Source organism: Equus caballus, chromosome 10 (assembly GCF_041296265.1).
Source record: "Equus caballus isolate H_3958 breed thoroughbred chromosome 10, TB-T2T, whole genome shotgun sequence".
Taxonomy (NCBI): Eukaryota; Metazoa; Chordata; class Mammalia; order Perissodactyla; family Equidae; genus Equus; species Equus caballus.
In genome coordinates this window covers 91197121-91216703 of record NC_091693.1, presented here as the reverse complement: position 1 = coordinate 91216703, position 19583 = coordinate 91197121, and the positions used below count along the sequence as shown (strand labels likewise).

The window sequence follows — 19583 nt, the reverse complement described above, 5'->3', positions numbered from 1 at the left end:
AGTGTTTTAGGGCACTCATTTGAGATGAGAGTTCATTCTGGGGCAAGAATACTTGTGAATTATGTTTACGGTATGGTGGTCAGCAATATCTTCTAATGCCAGAAAGACTCAAACCTAAGTGTACAAAACCAAATTCTCATCCATTTTTCATCTTTTCTGTGTCCTTTCTCCAAAAGCCAAAATATTGTACTAAGAAGTTCTTCCTTGACCACTAGGATTTCTCTTGTTCTTATATTAGTGTGTCCCTCCTGGTAAAGAAAATATCTGGCTGCTGCCTCGCTTACAGCCTAGTTTTCCAACGAATGACAACTCCAGTGTGGGTGATGCAAACGGGGGACCTGTTTCTTGTCTCACTCTGTAAAACAAGGGCTCCAAATGTTTTTAAAGTTTTCGCATGAAGGGAACAAAATAGGAGATCCCCCTATCAGTGGTTCTTCTCATTTGTAACTGGATCCAAGAAACACAGTAAGTTACAAAATCAAAGTCGGCAGGAGGCCATGTAATAAAAGCTGAGTTGCCGTGAACCTTAACAGACATGACGTCAGGTGTTCTGTTCTGATACTTATGGCAAGACTTATTAATAAGTACAGCATGAGTTCTTTTAAAAGGAATATTTAGAAGTACCATGGTTTTAATTATTTGTCTTATTTATCAAATCTTATCATATTAGCTCTTAGAGCGCTACAGTTCTAACGACGAATTGTATTTGCGGCAGATATTTTGTATTTCTCCTTCGCTACCCCCTCAACTTTCCCGCCCCTACTCCCGGTTTTGGACTCCACAGCAGGAAAGAGTGAGAACTGGCAGAAGGAGGGCAGTTGGTGTGAGCCAAGGTGGAGTCCTATGAAAATCAGTGTTTTCCAAGGTGCTCCATAACCCGACTTCATCTCTATTCCAAATGACTGCTCGGGAGGAGAGAGAGCCCAACTCAAACCTGACCCTACGCAGAGATCGCTTTTGTAGCTCCCCAAGGCCCCTTCAGTCTTTTGGATGATTACGAAGCTGCTCAGATTCTCCAAGGTCATGGACGGGGAGCCCAGTGCCGCGCCCCAGCGCTGCCTATGGTCTTCCCGAGGCTGCATGGGGAAACTAAACCGTCCCGGGCCCTGTGCAAAAGATGCGGGGCCCAGAAGCCAGGGGCTTTACCTCCGGGAAGTGGCCGAGAGACCGGCGTGCGGCTGCCTCCTCGCGGGACGGCGCACTGAAAGCCACAGCAAGGCCTCCGCGCAGCGGAGAGAGGGGTGGGGCGGGCAGCGCGTCGTCTCCATAGGGACCCTCAGCTCACCGCGCCCCGCCCCTCCGTCTCCACGGGGACCCTCAGCTCACCGCGCCCCGCCCCGCCGTCTCCATGGGGACCCTTAGCTTACGGCGCCCCGCCCCGCCGTCTCCATGGGGACGCTTAGCTCACCTCGCCCCGCCCCGCCGTGTCCATGGGGACCCTCAGCTCACCGCGCCCCGCCCCGCCCTCTCCATGGGGACCCTCAGCTCACCGCGCCCCGCCCCTCCGTCTCCACGGGGACTGCAGCGCCCCGCGTCCCGCCCCTCCGTCTCCATGGGGACCCTCAGCTCACCGCGCCCCGCCCCGCCCTCTCCATGGGGACCCTCAGCTCACCGCGCCCCGCCCCTCCGTCTCCACGGGGACTGCAGCGCCCCGCGCCCCGCCCCGCCGTCTCCATGGGGACCCTCAGCTCACCGCGCCCCGCCCCGCCGTCTCCATGGGGACCCTCAGCTCACCGCGCCCCGCCCCGCCGTCTCCACGGGGACCCTCAGCTCACCGCGCCCCGCCCCGCCGTCTCCATGGGGACCCTCAGCTCACCGCGCCCCGCCCCGCCGTCTCCATGGGGACCCTCAGCTCACCGCGCCCCGCCCCGCCGTCTCCATGGGGACTGCAGCACACAGGCCGCGCCAGGTCGGCAGCGCGCGGTCTCCATAGGGACCTGCGTGGTCGCCCGGGCATTAGCGGCTGGAATGCCTAGAAGCCGGTTGGCCGCGGACCAAGCTCTGAGCGCCCGGCTCTGCGCGGGCCACCACGCACAGGCCACCCTCTCCACGGCCGCGCTGGAGTCATTCCTCCTTTGTCACCCTCCCTTCCGCGGTGGGAGCCCGCACGTCATTGCTCCTTCCAGAACCTCTGACAAAGCCGAACAGAGGGGTCAGACAGCAGGCTGCGAGACACAAGAGGAAACCTGGACACTGAGGCCAACGTTTGCTTGGTCTCAAAGAAAGCCAGGAATTTTAAGGACGTGTGATGGGAAAGTGGGATTTCTTGTCTAGCAAAGCCTCAGAATATTTTAATACTTATTATTGCCTATTTTCGCATTACACAGGTACCAAAACAACACCCATCCTCATTAGTTTGCAAAGACTCTGGTCAAAATGCCTTTAAGTATTTATTGTGAAGCTGTTTACACTTCTTCTTTTATATGTAGATGAATAGTTATCGCCTTAAAAAAACGTTCACAATATGAAAAGCAGGTTGGGAAACCATAAGAATAGTACTATCTAATTTTTGTAAATAAAGTGTAAGAACTCTAAAAGTATGTACACAAAAATGTTAAATGGTTTGCTCTGCTAGTACTTTAAAAAAATCTGCAATTAAAATTTTTCTATAATATACAATATCTATATAATAAATTTTATTCTAGTACAGTTTTATTCTAATCCAAACACTCCATGTTGCCTCTGTTGCCTTTAACATATGTTTAAGTTGTGTGAAAGGATACAAATTAGGTAAGCTAAAATTTTGTTCCTGGGACCCACATGGGGCCCCTTGAGAGAAAGAACAAATGAATAAACCAGACCACTCTATTGCTCTGTCTCTAATCCATGGGAAACAGCATTGGCTTTACTCTGTCTCAGGACCCATCCAAGAAAAACACATCACATGGCAGAGTTTCCTTTTGCTCTGTCAGACAGTAGAATGCTTTACCCCCGGAATCCTTATTCTCTCAGCCCAGCAGAAAAGTTCTGAAGCTTGCATTTAATTTCTGGTGATTTTATCATTTCTAAAAGGAGTATTAAAAAGACCAAGTAAATTGACCAAAATTCATTGAACTCAGAATGCCAAAAATTACTAAAATCGAGATCTTTTTCTCTATCATTCAATAAGTCCTCAGCCTCCCCATTTCCTATTAGGTGCTTGTTTCTGTGGCCTGGAAACAAGGAGGAAGAAGCATGGGCCTCTACTACAAGGTGAAAGCAACTGAGCTATGAACAGATAAACCAAATGTGGTATATCCATAGAATGAAATATGATTCAGCCATGTAAAGAAATGAAAAACTGATAATGTTACCACATGGATAAACCTTGAAATCTTGAAAACGTCATGCTAAGAAGCCAGTCGCAAAAGACCATATATTGTATGATTCCAGTTATAGAAAATGTCCAGAATTGGCAAATCCATAGAAGCAGGAGGTAGATTACTGGTTGCCAAAGGGCGAGGGGTTTAGGAAGTGGGAAGTGACTGCTAATAGATTTCTTTTTGGGGTGATCAAAATGTTCTAGAATTAGATTATCGTGATGGGTGCACAACTCTGTGAAATCTACTAAAAGCCAGTGAATGGTATACTTTAAAATGGTAAATTTTTACACTAACAACGAAGTAGCAGAAAGAAAAATTAAGACTACAATCCCATTTACAACTGCAACAAAAAGAATAAAATACCTAGGAATAAACTTAACCAAAGAGATGAAAGACCTGTATGCTGAAAACTATAAAACACTGTTGAAAGAAATAGAAGACAAAGAAATGGAAAGAGAATTCCCTGCTCTTGCGTTGGAAGAACTAACATTGTTAAAATGTCCATACTTCCAAAAGCAATCTACAGATTCAGTGCAATCCCTATCAAAGTTCCAACAACATTTTTCACAGAAATAGAACAAAGAATCCTAAAATTTATATGGAACAACAAAAGACCTTGAACAGCCAAAAGAATCCTGAGAAAAAAGAATGAAGCTTGAGGTATCACAGTCCCCAGCTTCAGAATATACTATAAAGCGATAGGAATCAACAGTATGGTACTGGCACAAAAATAGACACACAGATCAATGGAACAGGATCGAGAGCCCAGAAATAAACCTCCAAATTTCTGGACAGCTAATTTTCAACAAGGGAGCCAAGAACATACAATGGAGAAAGGAAAGTCTCTTTAACAAATGGTGTTAGGAAAACTGGACAGCCACATGCAAAAGAATGCAAGTTGACCATTATCCTATACCATGCACAAAATTAACTCAAAGTGGATTAAAGACTTGAATGTAACACCTGGAACCATGAAACTTCTAGAAGAAAACATAGGCAGTATGCTCTTTGACATCAGTCTTAGCAGCATATTTTCAAGCACCATGGCTGAGATGGCAAGGGAAACCATACAAAATCAAACTAAAAACCTTCAGCAGAGCAAAGGAAACCATCAACAAAATGAAAAAGACAATCCAACGACTGGGAGAAGATATCTGCAAACCATTTATCTGATAAAGGGTTAATATCCACAATAAACAAAGAACTCATACATCTCAACAACAAAAAAACTAACAACCCAATTAAAAAATGAGCAAGAGGTCTGAACAGACATTTATCCAAAGAAGATATATAGATAGCCAACAGGCATATGAAAAGATGTTCAACATCATTAATTATCAGGGGATGCAAATCAAAACTACAATGAGATATCACCTCATACTCATCAGAATGGCTATAACTGATAAGAGAGGAAACAATAAGTGTTGGAGAGGATGTGGAGAGAAGGGCACTCTCATACACTGCTGGTGGGAGTGTAAAGTGGTGCAGCCACTATGGAAAACAGTATAGAGGTTCCTCAAAAAATTAAGAATAGATCTACCAACTGATCCAACTATTCCACTGCTGGGTATTTATCCAAAGAACTTGAAAACACGAATGTGTAAAGATACATGCGCTCCTATGCTCACTGCAGCATTATTCACAATAGCTAAGACTGGGAAGCAGCCTAGGTGCCCATCAAGGGACGAATGGATAAAGATGTGGTATTTATACAGTGGAATACTACTCAGCCATAAGAAATTATGAAATCTGGCCATTTGTGACAACACGGATGGACCTTGAGGGCATTATGCAAAGCTCAATATGTCAGAGGGAGAAAGTCAAATACCCGTATAATTTCACTCAGAAGGCGACAACAACACACACACACACACACAGATTGGATTAGTGGTTACCAGAGGGGAAGAGGGAGGGAGGAGGGTGAAAGGGGTGATTAGGTATGTGTGTGGTGATGGATTGTAACTAGTCTTTGGGTGGTGAACATGATGTAATCTACACAGAAATTGACATATAATAATGTACACCTGAAATTACATGTTATAAACCAATGTTACCACAGTAAAAAAAAAAGATGTATCTAAACAGCTCAAAAAAAAAGAAATTAGTAGATTTTATGGTGTATGAATTATTATTTCAATAAAGGTGTTTGAAAAGGGTGATGAAGCTAATGTTTGCTGAACAGTATTGGTGTCAGTTATTGTGCTAAGCATCTTACTCACACTTTTTTGCTTCCTCCTCATAATAATCACTAGGAGTTGGTTATTAACCTTATTTTCTACATTAAAAACAAAAGTTAAACTGAAAGAAACTGAGTAAATGTAATTAAACACAAAGCTAGGGAGCAGAATGGGATTCAAATCAAGGCCTAACTTTAAAGCCCACACTCTTTTCATTATACCAATATTTAAATGTACACAAGGTGCAAATTTACCAAAAATACAGAACGTCAAATTTTATAAACAGTTTACTTTTGAGGATTGAACCCTTGTATTCACAGATGGAAAACTACAGGTTTCTTCAAAAAGAAAGATAGAGACTAATTTAAAACAATCACTTTATTAAAAATAGCAAATCTCACAAATACTCATTTAACATTTTGTTGTCACTGGCCACCGGAAAACACAGCAGCATGTGTAGTGATTGTCTAATGTAAACGGAAGCTGGGCCGCCACAAAAAGCCTGTGCATCACACACTTGTGATCAACACTGGACTAAGTCTGTGGGCTCACGAAGGATGGATCCTGCAGCCCGATCAACTATGTTTAGCACAACGCATTTCAAGTATAATTCCATAAGGCAACAACATAAAGCAGAGCAGCACAACCCCTGCATCACATTTCCTGATTAAGCCTCGAGAAGGCCTAGCCTCCAGTTACGGTGAATTAGAGCAAGTCACATTTACTAAAAGCAGTATGAGAAAACCACCATTGCACTTGCATTTCAGTTGCTTTAATTCCTTGTTGTGGAAGATGATTCTGCTACTGGATTCAGCTGGAAAAATAAAGCATACTGCTTTTCTTCAAACCACAAGAAAGCAACTGTTGTTTCATTTTAGCTGGCAGAAGTATTTGGAACATCTTGTGCGTCTGCCAAATGGAGTTTTTGTCTGGATTCATCAGTTAAGAAGATTTTCTATAATGAGTACTTCTTTTAAATTTCTGGAAGTTACACTCTGGAGCTAAGAGACAGAGGTATTAAAAAAACCAAATACGTTTAAAGGGGAAGCACCTATGTTGCTACTGAGAAACTTGGATGTGATAAGACAGTTTTTAAACGTAGTGAAGTAATTATACCATATCTAGAATTTTGAAGACTTTAAAAAAAATCACTGAATCAAGACTATGTTCCAGGTTTTAATAGAACATAGGATTATTTTAATGCAGCAAGAATCATTTTCAGGGTAAGGAGCTGATTAGGGGCAAAATATGAAACCTTACTGGATCTAAAAAGTATTCATCTGAGAAGACAATACCACTTTATCATCCTTGGGCAAACAACTTCTTTGTAAAAGTCAAAAATAAAATAAAATCATCATAGCTCTAAAACCTTTCCTATAATCCTCTGAATTACTTGAGAAGATTGGAAATAGGACGGAATTCCTGCACTCATTCCCTTCCCTTGTCACCATCATTGCCTTTCACATTCCTCTTTGATCTCTACGATCCACCTGCAGCCTATTTATTCAAGACAATTCAAACAATGATATAGATACATCAAGGACAACTAAATGCTAGGAATACACATATGGCAGAAGTTGCAAAAATGTACAGACACGAGTACTGCCATCAAAGACATGCTTATCCAGTTGGAAGGCTGAAATTGAACACACAGAAATCAGCAGATAACGAAATAAGGCAGAATATTAGTTTGAGGTACAAATGAAATGCTTCATGGAAGCGGTCAGCTTCAGTGTTATTTGATAAGGAGAAGGGGGAGGCCAGAGCATCTCTAGTAGGAAGTACAACCTGAGCAAAGGAATTAAGGTGAGCACAAACATGTGCTCTTGGGCATCCAAAGAACCAGCCTGGGAGGAAGGCAAAATAATACAGGAAGTATAGGTTGTGGTCAAATTATTGAGAACCTGTAGAATATGTGACATGATAAAAAAAACTTGGTAAGAAACATGAATGGCAAGATGAAAGTGATGTTTAGCAAGAATAATTGAGTGGCAATGTCTGAAGTCTACAGGAGCATGGTCCAGTAGAAATATAATGCAAGCCACAGACCTAATTTTAAAAATATATTTTATTTATACTAATAATCAGAAAATTATCATTTCAACATGTAATCATTATGAAAAATACTGAGATGTTTTACATTCTTTTTTCGTACTAAATCTTTGAAATCAGGTGTGCATCTGATACTTACAGCACATTTCAACCCAGATAGCCACATTTCCAGTGCTCAGTAGCTACATGGCTGGCGGCTGCCGTATTAGACAGGGCAGCTCTAGAGCTGGAACAGAAATTTGAAAGGTTATAGAATCAGGGGATGAGGGTAGAGCATGAAGGAGGAATAAAAGGCAGAAGTGATGTCTGACAACTAGGTGTGATTCAGAGACGGCAGATCATGTTAAGTTCATGTCCAGTCTCCATGCAGATAGTGCCAGGGTTGATTAGCAATGTCTGCTACGGTCATGGAAGGGATTTTTAAACAATCTTGGAGACTAAAATAACAGAAGTTTTGATGAGAGAGGGAAATTAGGAGGAGAAAGTTTGAGTACAGGCAGAATATTTATCACAGATGAGGAAATGAGGGTTGCCAGACTTTGCTCAAGGTTACACAACTGCTAACCAAGATTTGAAACCAAGCAATCCAGAGCCCCTGCTCTTGTATTCTATCATGTTGCCTTGTTTAACTGTGGTGGACGAATTGAGGAAAGTGGTGAGACAAAGAAGTCTAAATGCTTAACAAAAACTCAAGTAAGAGGATAGGAGATACTTAAATGCCATAAGCTATAGAAAGACTATAAACCTTAGGACGAATATAAAGAAAAGAACAAAGAACCAGGAACTACTCCTAAGAAAAGCCCTCTCATTAACTCATATCTTACCCCTGTATTTAAGCCTTTCTCGGCAACATTAACCTCCCCACATTTTATGTAGCTTCTCAAAACCTTATTTTCTTCATCTGTAACACGGGGAGTAGACCACCAACTACTTCCAAGGGTGGGACCAAAAGGGAGAGTATGTGTAAAACCCTTTACAAAATACTTGGCAAATAGTAAGTCTTCAATAAAGATTAGCTATTAATTGCTATTACTAGATTTGTATATACTTTATCTCTTCATTGTTGTTACTGCACAATTCGGCAATTAATAACACTATATGCATAGCCATAATAGTAATTTATATATATATTTTATATAGTTTGGAAAATTTTCACATACACATCATTACATACAGCAATTACCCCATACTACAGAAGACACTCTGAGATGTTAACCAATCTGCACAAGTTACATTATCAAAATGTGGAACCAAATTTCAAAGATCAAATCTCTTGACTCTACAATCTCATTATGTGGTTCAAAGGGATGTCTTCTCTCTCAAGGAATTTTATAGGCAGGATCACTTCTTATTGTTCTTATATATTTCACATTGTGCCTATCACTATGCTCAAAAATATATTTTGAAAAGTTCCTGAGATAATTGCTCTAATAAATATCAAAACCTGAATATTTTATTTGTGCCTTGGTGGTTTCCCTGAAGCTACCCCTATAATATACTTTTTTATGCATCTAAAATATTCTATGTAATGATACTAAATTAAGCATAGTATATTATGTCTGCATATCCAACTGCCATTTACCTTAAGAATCTAAGATTCAAGATAATTTATATGGCAACTAGCCTAATTCTCAATTCTTTTGATCAAAAAATTTTCTTTCAATTTGTTTAAAAAACCCCCAAACAATACAAAGCAAAGCAGAACAAACCAGAAACAAAATTTCAGCATACAAAACAACTAAAACTTCTATTTGGAAACCAAACGGGAAGAGAAATGGCCCCAGTAAATAATAGTAGGTGTCTCTGTTCACTTGACTGGGACTATTCACCAGAAATTATAATTTGTAAACTTTTACTGTTGATATTAGGCAAAGGATACATGGAAGAATTCAATTCTTCTAACTGTAACACAAAGAAACAAATTTAATTTTTATTTTTATAAGGTAAATATCTCAAGTAGATAAACGTTTACACATCTAAATAATTTTTCATTTAAGCTTCAAGTGAAAAAGCAAAATATTACAGAAAACACTTTCCAAAAATTTCCAGGATGGGAAATTCACTTATGCAAAATAATTACAAAGTAGCTTTAGCATTTATGAAACAAGAATATGAGAAGAGAATTAAACCAGATGATAAAAACTGGAGTTTTATAAGTATTCTTAAAACCGTGCATAACTATAATCATTTTTAATGACAGTTTTTAAAAGAAAAAAGTTACCATTTTAATGATCAAAATCTTTAAAACCTTTATGAATTACAAAAAGATTTCACATGACACTCAGTTTTCAGTATGGGGTAGAATTAGTTACCCATAGTTTACAGAGGGAAAAATCTTAGAGAAATTTTAACCCTAAATTGTCCAAAGTTACACAGTAATAACCCAAATGCAGACCCTGGACTAAACAAAGTCTTTCTGGTTTCATTTGACGTTATATTCATCATACCACAGTCACTCTTCTAAATGTATTGCAAATTAAGCTTATATTTGTTAAAAGGAACTGGTAAAAGGAAATATTTGTAAGACTGAATATGACAGACTTGAAATCAAATGCATATGCTTGAAATTTTTAAAGTATGGGCTTATAATTTCCCTCACATTTACTCATTCAAAAGATCAAAGCAACAGAAATTAACCCTTTTTGTCACTGGTAAATATGGAAACTATTCTGAAACTGAAATGTATTGAATTCAATTTTTCTTTATTTTTGTTCCAAAAAATGTTTAAAGAGGCAAATTTACGTGATTAATACTTCTCAGTATGAGAATCATACGTGGTGTTATGGGATGAATTGTGTCCTCCAAAAATTTGTATGTTTTAGTAACCCCAATACCTCAGAATGTGAGGATGTTTGGCGAGATGAGGTCTTTACAGAGGTAATTAAGTTAAAATGAGGTCACTAGGCTGGGCCCTAATGCAAACGACAGGGTCGTTACAGGAAAAGGAAATTTGGACACAGGCAGCACGCAGAGAGGGAGAATGCCGTGAGAACATGAAGATGACCATCTACAAGCCAAGGAGACAGGCCTCAGAAGAAACCAAGGCTGCCGATACCTTGATCTCCAACTCTGGCCTCCAGGACTGTGAGAAAGTGAATGCCTGCTGTTTAAGCCACCTAGTCGATGGTATTCTGTCATGGAAGCTCTAGTAAGCTAATACACATGGAAGTGTACTAAGTTACCATAACACCAAATACAGTTGTGCATTTAAAATAATTCACTACCAACTGAGTAAATAAGACAAAACGTATGAATCATGTCAGGATCTTTTGACATACTATCTTCTTGGGTTTTTTTTGTTAGTTTTTTTTTGAGGAAGATTAGCCCTGAGCTAACATATGCCATCAATTCTCCTCTTTTTGCTGAGGAAGACTGGCCTTGAGCTAACATCCATGCCCATCTTCCTCTGTGGTATGTGGCGTGGTGGGACGCCTACCACTACGCCATGGCTTGACAAGTGGTGCGCAGGTCTGCACCTGGGATCCGAAGTGGCAAACCCAGGCTGCGGAAGCAGAATGTGTGAACTTAACTGCTGCATCACCAGTCGGCCCCAACATACTATCTTCTACATGTTAAGATCTTACCATACATGTGCAGAAGTGAATATTTCACTTTTAGATTTGACAGCATTCTCAGAATATATGCTTAGATGTAAACATGATAATTTCCTTGGAATACATTTATTTAAAAAAAAGAGTAAAATACAACATGGATGAAACTTGAAAACATTACACTAAGTGAAAGAAACCAGACATAAAAGGGCATATACTGTCTCATTTCATTTATATGAAATATCCAGAACAGACAAATCCATAGAGACAGAAAGTAGATTAGTGGTTGCTAGGGGATGGGGAGAGGGGAGAATTAAGCGGTACAAGGTTTCTTTTTGGGATGATGAAAATGTTCTGTAATTAGTGATGATGTCTGTACAACATTGTGAATATACTAAAAACAACTGAATTCTATGCTTTAAAATGGTTAGAACAGGGAATTTTCTCTCAAAAAATTTTATTAAAGAAAGAATAAACAGAAAGAACTATACTCACATCAGACAGAAGCCTATCCAGATTGGAGTCACTGGCTGTTTTTCTCTTGTCCTCCGGAAGTTCCTCTAACTCCCCATAGAGCTCCAAATTCAGACGAGCTAATTTCTCCTGCATTCCCCGGACATGCTCCATCTGCTCAATGGAACATTCATTTCCTGGGGGAACATCCCAGAACATCACTAAAGATTAAGGTAGTTCAAACTAACTCTTTTGATGAAAAACTTTTAAGCTCTAGGTGCTCAAAAGAAATCAGTTTTCTTTCTTTTGTAAATTGCATCATTAATGACTGCATATTTCCTGTGTATAATTACAAATAAAATTTCTGACCAGGAAAACAACGACAATCTAAGAAATGACTGTGGGCACTAGAAAAAAAGTCAGATAGGGAAGTTTTTTAAAAAAACAAAATCATCCCTTAGGTAAAGAAAATATTTTTTTCAACAGTAATATCATCATATATAAAAGCAACAGCACCATCTAATCATGTTGAATTTGACAACTGCCACTTGAACTGAGTGACCCAACATCTTACAACAACCTGAGGGAAATTAAGATTCCTATAAGAACTTGAACCATGAATCATTTTGCCAATCAATTATGTATTCCTCCTTTAAGAAAGCGGTTAAGTTTGTACGTTCCGCTTCTCGGCAGCCTGGGGTTCACCGGTTAGGATCCCGGGTGTGGACATGGCACTGCTTGGCAAAAGCCATGCTGTGGTAGGCGTCCCACGTATAAAGTAGAGAAAGATGAGCATGGATGTTAGCTCACAGCCAGTCTTCCTCAGCAAAAAGAGAAGGATTGGCAGTAGTTAGCTCAGGGCTGATCTTCATCACAAAAAAAAAAAAAAGAAATATAAATGAAAGCATTTATGAAGCATGAAAAATATATCGAGGCATGAGAAACACAAAGTAACATTTTCAATTGTATACAGTACTGCAAGACAACTTAACCGCTAATGAACAGGTCTCACCTTACTCACTGACTGCAGTCCTCTGAGGGGGCCTCATCCGCCCAGAGCAACTAATGTACATACATGGCATATATTTTCATACGGTTTAAGTACCGCCTCTGCAACCTCTTGATACTATAATTTTTTTCCAAAAAAACTTTGGTTTTCTCAAAGGGGTGGTAACAATATAAAGTAAAAATATAAAGAGGTAGAAATCATGAGAAGAGAAGAGAAGAGATTCAGAGGATGAATCCAGGTGACCTAACATGAGAACAACAGAAGCTCCAAAAGAATACAAAGGAACAGATGGAGGAGAAATAAATGAACGACAGAAAAAACATTTCTTGAGATGAAGGATGAGCTGGCAAAATGAAGGGCTTGTTGATTGCCAGGCAGGATTGATGAGAAAAGACTCAGTCCTAAGCGTATCCTGGTAAATGCCTACACTTTAAAGATAAAGGGGGCTGCCCCGGCCCAAATGGTTAAGTTCGCACTCTGCTCTGGCAGTCCAGGGTTTCGCTTGTTTGAAACCTGGGTGCTCATCAGGCCATGCTGAGGCAGCGCCCCACATAGCTCAACTAGAAGAACCTACAACTAGAATATACAACTATTTACTGTGAGGCCTTGGGGAGAAGAGAAAAAAAATGGGGGGCTTTGGGGAAAAGAGAAAAAAAAAAAAGACTGGCAACAGATGTTAGCTCAGGGCCAATCTTTAAAAAAATAAAATAAAATAAAAATAAAGATAAAATCTTTCAAGCATCGGGACAGAAACAACATACCTACTAAGAAAGAATCAGACTGGCAATTGACTTCTCATCTGCAACCCTTATAGACAGCAAACTGACAAATAACAGACTTCAACCCAAGAACACAGGGCACAAAGGAGCAGGTGCAGGAGGGGAATTGTGGAGAAAGCAAAGAAGTAAAGTGATCCAAAGATGAAACCTCAAGGGTGGGAGAGAAGACGGAGGTGAGAGGAAGGGAAGGTACTCTAAAGATACTGCCTTTCTGGGCTGGGCATAAAGCAAGGAGGGAGGGATATAATAAACATCACTGTGTGACACACAGTGTGTTTTACTGTCTTCTTTTCAAATAATAGTATAACCAAGACTGGAAGGAAACCCAGCACTATGAGAAAAGACAGACATATACAAGTACACAAAAATCAAAGACTTTGACAAGGTTAAGTGTACCAAAACAAAGTCCACAACACAATAAATTTGGTTTAAAAAAAAACAAAAATGAAAACAAAACACAGAGGTCAGAGGGTATCTACAATATACAAAAGGCTCTCAACAATTAACAATAACAACAAAAGGATAAATAACCAAATAGAAATTGGGTCAAGGTCCTGAAAAAAGCAACCCAACTGCTTAGCAAACATACATGGATATTCAAACCCAAGAGAAGTAAAAGAAAGCTCCTTCACACCAAATGCTGGCAAGAATTGGAAGACAGCTAATAACTACTGCTGGTGGGAATTCAGGGAAAGGGTTCTTTCGTAAACTGCTGATGGCAACTAGAAGCGCAATAGCTTTTTTGGAAAGCAATCTGGATATTTTTATTAAAGTTAAAACTACAGGGGCTGGCCCTGTGGCCGAGTGGTTAAGTTTACATGCTCCACTTCAGCGGCCTAGGGTTTCGCCGGTTCAGATCCCAGGTGCGGACATGGCAGCGCTCCTCAGGCCATGCTGAGGCGGCGTCCCACATGCCACAACTAGAAGGACCCACAACTAAAAATATACAACTATGTACTGGGGGGCTTTGGGGAGAAAAAGGAAAAATAAAATCTTCAAAAAGCAAAAAAGTTAAAACTACATACATACTTTGATCCGGCAATCCCACTTACAGGAATCCACTCCAGAGAAATAAAAGCACTGGTATAAGGATACAGTGTATGTGTAAAAAGATGTTCACTACACCATCAAACTAGTGGCTCAAAACTGGAGACAAAGTCAATGCCCTTCAACAGGGAAATGGGTGAATAGACCAGGGTATATTCACAACCTGGAATATTATGTAGCCATTAGAAAAAAAATAACGAATTAGAGTTATAATAGGTGACCTGGAGAGATTTTAATCAAATATTGTTTAGTGAGGAAAGAAAGACACAGAAAAGTACATATAAGATACTATTTGTATAAAATCATGAAAATGAAAATCTTTGTATGCATGTTTCTATGTATCTGTACTATAACCCGGAGAAAAATATGAAAAGATTTACACCTGGTTTTTATTTATTTACTTTTTTTAAAGATTGGCACCTGAGCTAACAACGGTTGCCAATCTTTTTTTTTTTCCCTGCTTTTTTCTCCCCAAATCCCCCCAGTACATAGTTGTATATATTTTAGTTGTGGGTCCTTCTAAACACCTGGTTTTTAACATGGTTATTTGGTTGGGATGAGGGAAGGTGAAGCCAATAGAGGGGGTAGGGAGAGGACTAGGGGGCCATGGAGCAAAAAAGTGAGGGAGGGAAAGACAGCACTTGACCCAATATGTTATGCTGATGACATTTATGCATCTGTGTGAGATTCTATATGTGTGCATTCCATAATTTTAAAGTTGCTTAAAAAATACAAGAAAATAATTTTATCATCAGAAAAAGCTTACAAAGTAAGTTGCAAGCTGAACATGAAAAATCTGACTACATACTTTGTGACTCATACAAAAATACCTACTCAGACTTTTTATTGAAACAATCAGTCAACTGTTCTTATATCTTCATGAAATAAAACCAGAATCTTTTATATTCGAAAGTCAGGAATCACGGGCAAGAAACAAGTTTAGACTTGTCATGATCTCCAGACTTTACAAAACTAAAACACTAAGTCTAAATTTTTAACTGATGAAGAATGTTCTTTTTCTTTGTTACACTTGCAAGACACTTGTTCCATAATAGTAATCCTAATTTAACGTTCCAACTAACTCTCCCTTTTTGAATAAAAGAAAATGGCACTTTTAAAAGGAATTGCAAAATACACACAGAAAATAGGATGCCAACATCCTGAAAAGAAAACAGTAATGAGAAACATCTATGCTTACCGAATGCTTGAAGTTTTCCTGAGTGGAAATCATTCAAAAGGCTTAGCAGGCCCCGCTCCATCTCCTGAACATCTGAGACGTCGGTGAGAAAGGAGTGCTGAATCGGAGTTGACTGAGCACCTTTTCCTTCTCCACCCTGAGGTCTGCTCTTTTCTTTCATCACTCTGCAAACAGGATGCAATAAAAAATTAATTGCATATGATTATCTTTAAAAAGAGATAATTATATCTTTTCAGGCTGTTCTAGATTAAGCAAAATTAATGAGTTAAATGGAATTTTCCTTAAAAACAGGAAATCAGAACAAAACCAATACTAAACAAAAGCAGTAATTTTAAGCCAGAAATCCAAACAATAGGTTGTAAAAATCTCAAACTTATAACTGGTAAGGCATATAGAGAGTTTGACTAATACATTTATAAAATACGCTAATTCTTTGGATTGCAAAAAACTGAAAAGAGAATTAGTAAGTCTTCTTACTATCCTATGTTTCATATTTCATTTCTAGGTAAAATATATTACACCTTTCCCTTCTAAACTTTATCCTATCTGTTCCTTGGCTATCAGTTGTTCAACAAGCATAGGGACATACTAGCTGACACTATGCCAGATACTGGGTACACAAAGATGCACACAACATCAGTCACTGTTCCGAAGAGGCCCAGTCTAAGGCAAAAGGAAGACATATAAATTCATAATCACCATATGACGGAGTGCTAAAAACCCATTATCATCCTTGACACCTCCAACTTTCTAAGGCCCCCACAAGCAGTCATGAAGTCCTATTGATTATATCCACAAATATATCTCTAATCTCTAGTTCTTTCCTTCTCCACTGCCACTATCGTATCTCTTGAGTGAACTACTCCAACAGCTCCCCAGCTGGTCTTCCCATCTCTATGTGTTGTCTCTGATCTCTCTTCCCTCCCCACGGAGCAGCCAAGTCAATTTTTAAAAAGTAAAATCATTATTGGAATGTTCTTTTCCAAGTGTCTTTGGCTATGTCCCTCTGTGTCCTCAAAGAGAGCATGAGATCATCATCAAGGCAGCAATCTCGTCGTTTCTTCTGTGTAAACCCAATGGCTACAGAGTGCTATAAGCATTACTTCCTTAACTGACTCTCCATGATGAGCTTGCAATAGGAGATAAACTTATTCAATCATAATTGGAAAGACGACTGAGATTATGAAATGCTTTTCCTCTATGGATCTTATTTGCTTTCCAAATATCTAATACTTCAAAATACTTATAAATATGCAGCAGTACTATATAACACATTTAAACTTGTCACTCCTGTTTCTTTAGAGCCTCAAGACAAATGATCTTCAACAAATATTAATAATGCTTACTTACTTTAGTGTTTTAAATTTCTTCTTTGAACTTTTCCTGTTTGAATTTTTACAATAAATACAAATGAATGAAAACAATGAAATCACTCTTTTTTTAAGAATAAAAACTACCAAAGCACAAACACTCAACTTAGTTTAAAAAAAAAAACAACACGTATATCTTTTTTCCTATTTCTGTCTAGCTCTTCAACTTTGTCTACAAGTTTTCTTGGTCTGTACTCTTTAATATGAGACAAGTAAGGGCCTTTGAACCAATCGTTCATTTTGCATTTTCTAATCTCTATAATCTTTATTAATTTTTTTCTAAGTCACATATTATCCGGCCTCAACTGTTTTAAAAGTCAAGCCAAGTGAAATAAATGTTATAAGAATTAGTGGATTTAGTATTTATTTTAATAGCATTTTGCTGTGATGATGTGAAAGAAAATAATTCACCTTTTTAACTTTGGTCGCTGTGAAGTTGACTGTGACGCAGGATTTGAAAATCCTGTGCTTTTGCTAACTGGAATGGCATTTTTTTTGGCATTAGCAACCTGAGTAGAGTGGGCACTAAAAGACTTAGGACTCCTCCTCTTCACTTTCCGTTCCTCCATTGTTTTAAGTTCCTTATTACACCAAGGGCAGCTTCTTATGACCTAAAGAAATACAGCAAAATTATACATGCATGCAACAATATGCCAAAATGAAAGAAGTTCAAAGACCCACTTCATAGGCTGAAAGAGGATCAAGAATTTCTGAGGTCATTAGACAAAGTCAGAACCAGGATCCCTTAAGTTTAACCTACCATCCTGTGTACAAAGAAGCCCTAAGTAGAACTGCCTGTTAGACAAAATGTTTTCCACCATTTTTTTATTCACTGATCTTACAAACATTTACCCACTTCCACTTGCCAGGCACTATTCTGGGCAGTGGGGAGATGGTACTGAAAAAGACAAGGTCCCTGCCCTCAAAAAGCCTACATTATAGAGGGGAACAATAGATTAAAAACAAACAAAACAGTCACATGATATTCCCAGCCAGACTCCAGCTTTTGGTGGCCTTTCAGCCTCCCCTTTAAAATGTATTCTCAGAACCAACTAGATTCAAACAGATGTATAATTGACAGGGGTATCTGCCTTTTAACTAGCAACTAGAAAACTCATTTCAACTACCAAGCAGAAACTCAGTTTCTGCCTAGGGATAATACTGATTCTAGTTCACTGATCACGTGAAGTTCTATAAAATTAAACCTGTTCCGAGACTATTCTGAATATACTTTCTCTACCTATTTCCAAGGAAACATGAAACTTTATTGTACATGTTTAGTTTTGCTAGTATCAAAAGTTACACTATGAAGTTACAGCTGGCCCTTCCATAAAGAATGTGTGTAAGGTCTTCCATTTATCCAGTACTTTCCCTTATTTTATGTATTAACCAGCTTTATTTTCCTAACAGCCTTCCATCTAAAAATATCATTCCACATTTCCTGTACATTCATGCATAATAATAAACTCTTAATTATACTGTTCCATGTGTCATAAGATGAAAAATTTATACGGCTATTTACTTCATCAGACTGTAAAGTGCCTTAGGAGCAAGAGGCCTTTTTTTGCATATTGCGTTGAATTTAATCAAGCTGTGACCATTCGAAAGGATTCAAATCCACTTATATCACTCCTAAAATAATTACTTGAGAATTTTAATGAAAACAGATTTTTTGCTAATATCTGAACTCAACGCCACTAGCACTGGAGTTTAAACCACTGAGCTCAGCTGGCTCAGGCGACTCAGACGCTGGAGCCATCAAGCCTCCAGAGAAGCAAAGGTTTTAAAGGAAAAGCTGCCATGCCCGGTCTCTAATCCCAGACACCAAGTGCATATCCGCTTAAATCTTGACTAACAATTTTTACTTTAAGAAGCATTTTTAGTAACAGAACAGACATTTTGGTGGTGTTTCAGCATGCAACGCAAATTAAATGGAACTTTAAGAAACACCAGAGACGACGAGATACCAGTCCTCCGAAGAGACAAGGATTTGTATACGTTTACGACACCCGTAAGCACACGGCCTTCAAACTTAATGACGCTAATAATACACATTTGGTGATACAAGAGAAAGAAAATAAGGCCTAGGAAGCACAGCAATGCAAATAAACCAACAGCGGTCTTAAGTAAGGCGTTGCGAAGGCCGGGGTCTGGAATTCATCAGGTTCTGGGTGGTAACATCTCGGCCGCGAGCGCACCGAAATCCTCCCTGCGCACCGAGCCCAGGCCCTCGGAGGCGGCGGCCGGGGCACTGGCTCCCCGGCTCTCTCCGCGGCAGAGACCGGGACGGCGGCCCGGCAGGCCCTCGACTTCGCCGCCTCTCCCCAGCCAGCCGCGCCGGAGCGGGCAGCGGGCGGGGCCGACGGCGGACGCGGGGGTCCCCTGCTTCCGCTTCCTACCTGCAGAAGAAGGGGCTCGGGGTCCGCCGCCACCTGCAAAGACCCCGAGCGTCCGAAGCCACCACCGCAGCCCGAACCCGGGTCGCACCCCGGCCCCGACGCCGCCGCAGCCCCCTTTGTTTACGGAAGTGACGCAGGGGGGCGGGGCCTGCGTGACCCCGGCGCGCGCCTCGCCTCTTCCGGTGGTCGCAGCACCGCCCTCGTCTCAGTCCGCGGCACCGCATGGCCTCCTCCGCGCTGCCTCAG

At 40.0% G+C, this 19583-nt stretch overlaps 2 protein-coding genes across 35 annotated transcripts in view; both read right to left on the bottom strand.

Annotated features, from left to right (window-relative positions):
* The window catches only part of ECT2L (epithelial cell transforming 2 like), a 75614-nt gene extending 74241 nt beyond the window's left edge, over positions 1 to 1373 (bottom strand). For 15 of the 32 annotated variants that reach the window (XR_011422664.1, XR_011422660.1, XR_011422658.1 and 12 more), the window contains exon 1: positions 1147 to 1285. The gene's annotated coding sequence lies outside the window, so the exon portion shown is untranslated. Of the gene's footprint in view, positions 1 to 1146 lie in introns of all 32 variants that reach the window. The other 17 variants (XR_011422665.1, XR_011422661.1, XR_011422659.1 and 14 more) reach the window with 5 other exon arrangements.
* A 4469-nt stretch (positions 1374 to 5842) lies between these two features.
* On the bottom strand, positions 5843 to 19561 carry CCDC28A (coiled-coil domain containing 28A). Of its 3 annotated transcripts, none has more exons than XM_023651210.2 (6): positions 19338 to 19560; positions 17350 to 17549; positions 15569 to 15732; positions 11578 to 11732; positions 9411 to 9433; positions 5843 to 6408 (listed from the first exon to the last, which is right to left on the bottom strand). In XM_023651210.2, the coding sequence occupies exons 2-6, from the start codon at positions 17505 to 17507 to the stop codon at positions 6354 to 6356; spliced, it is 555 nt and encodes a 184-aa protein (XP_023506978.2). In that variant the 5' UTR covers positions 17508 to 17549; positions 19338 to 19560; the 3' UTR covers positions 5843 to 6353. The 3 variants fall into 3 exon arrangements, with proteins under 3 accessions (XP_023506978.2, XP_070081660.1, XP_070081659.1); XM_070225559.1 differs by lacking the exon at positions 19338 to 19560 and adding an exon at positions 19054 to 19305; XM_070225558.1 differs by lacking the exon at positions 17350 to 17549 and having other exon boundaries at positions 19338 to 19561.
* Between the last annotated feature and the right edge of the window lie 22 nt (positions 19562 to 19583).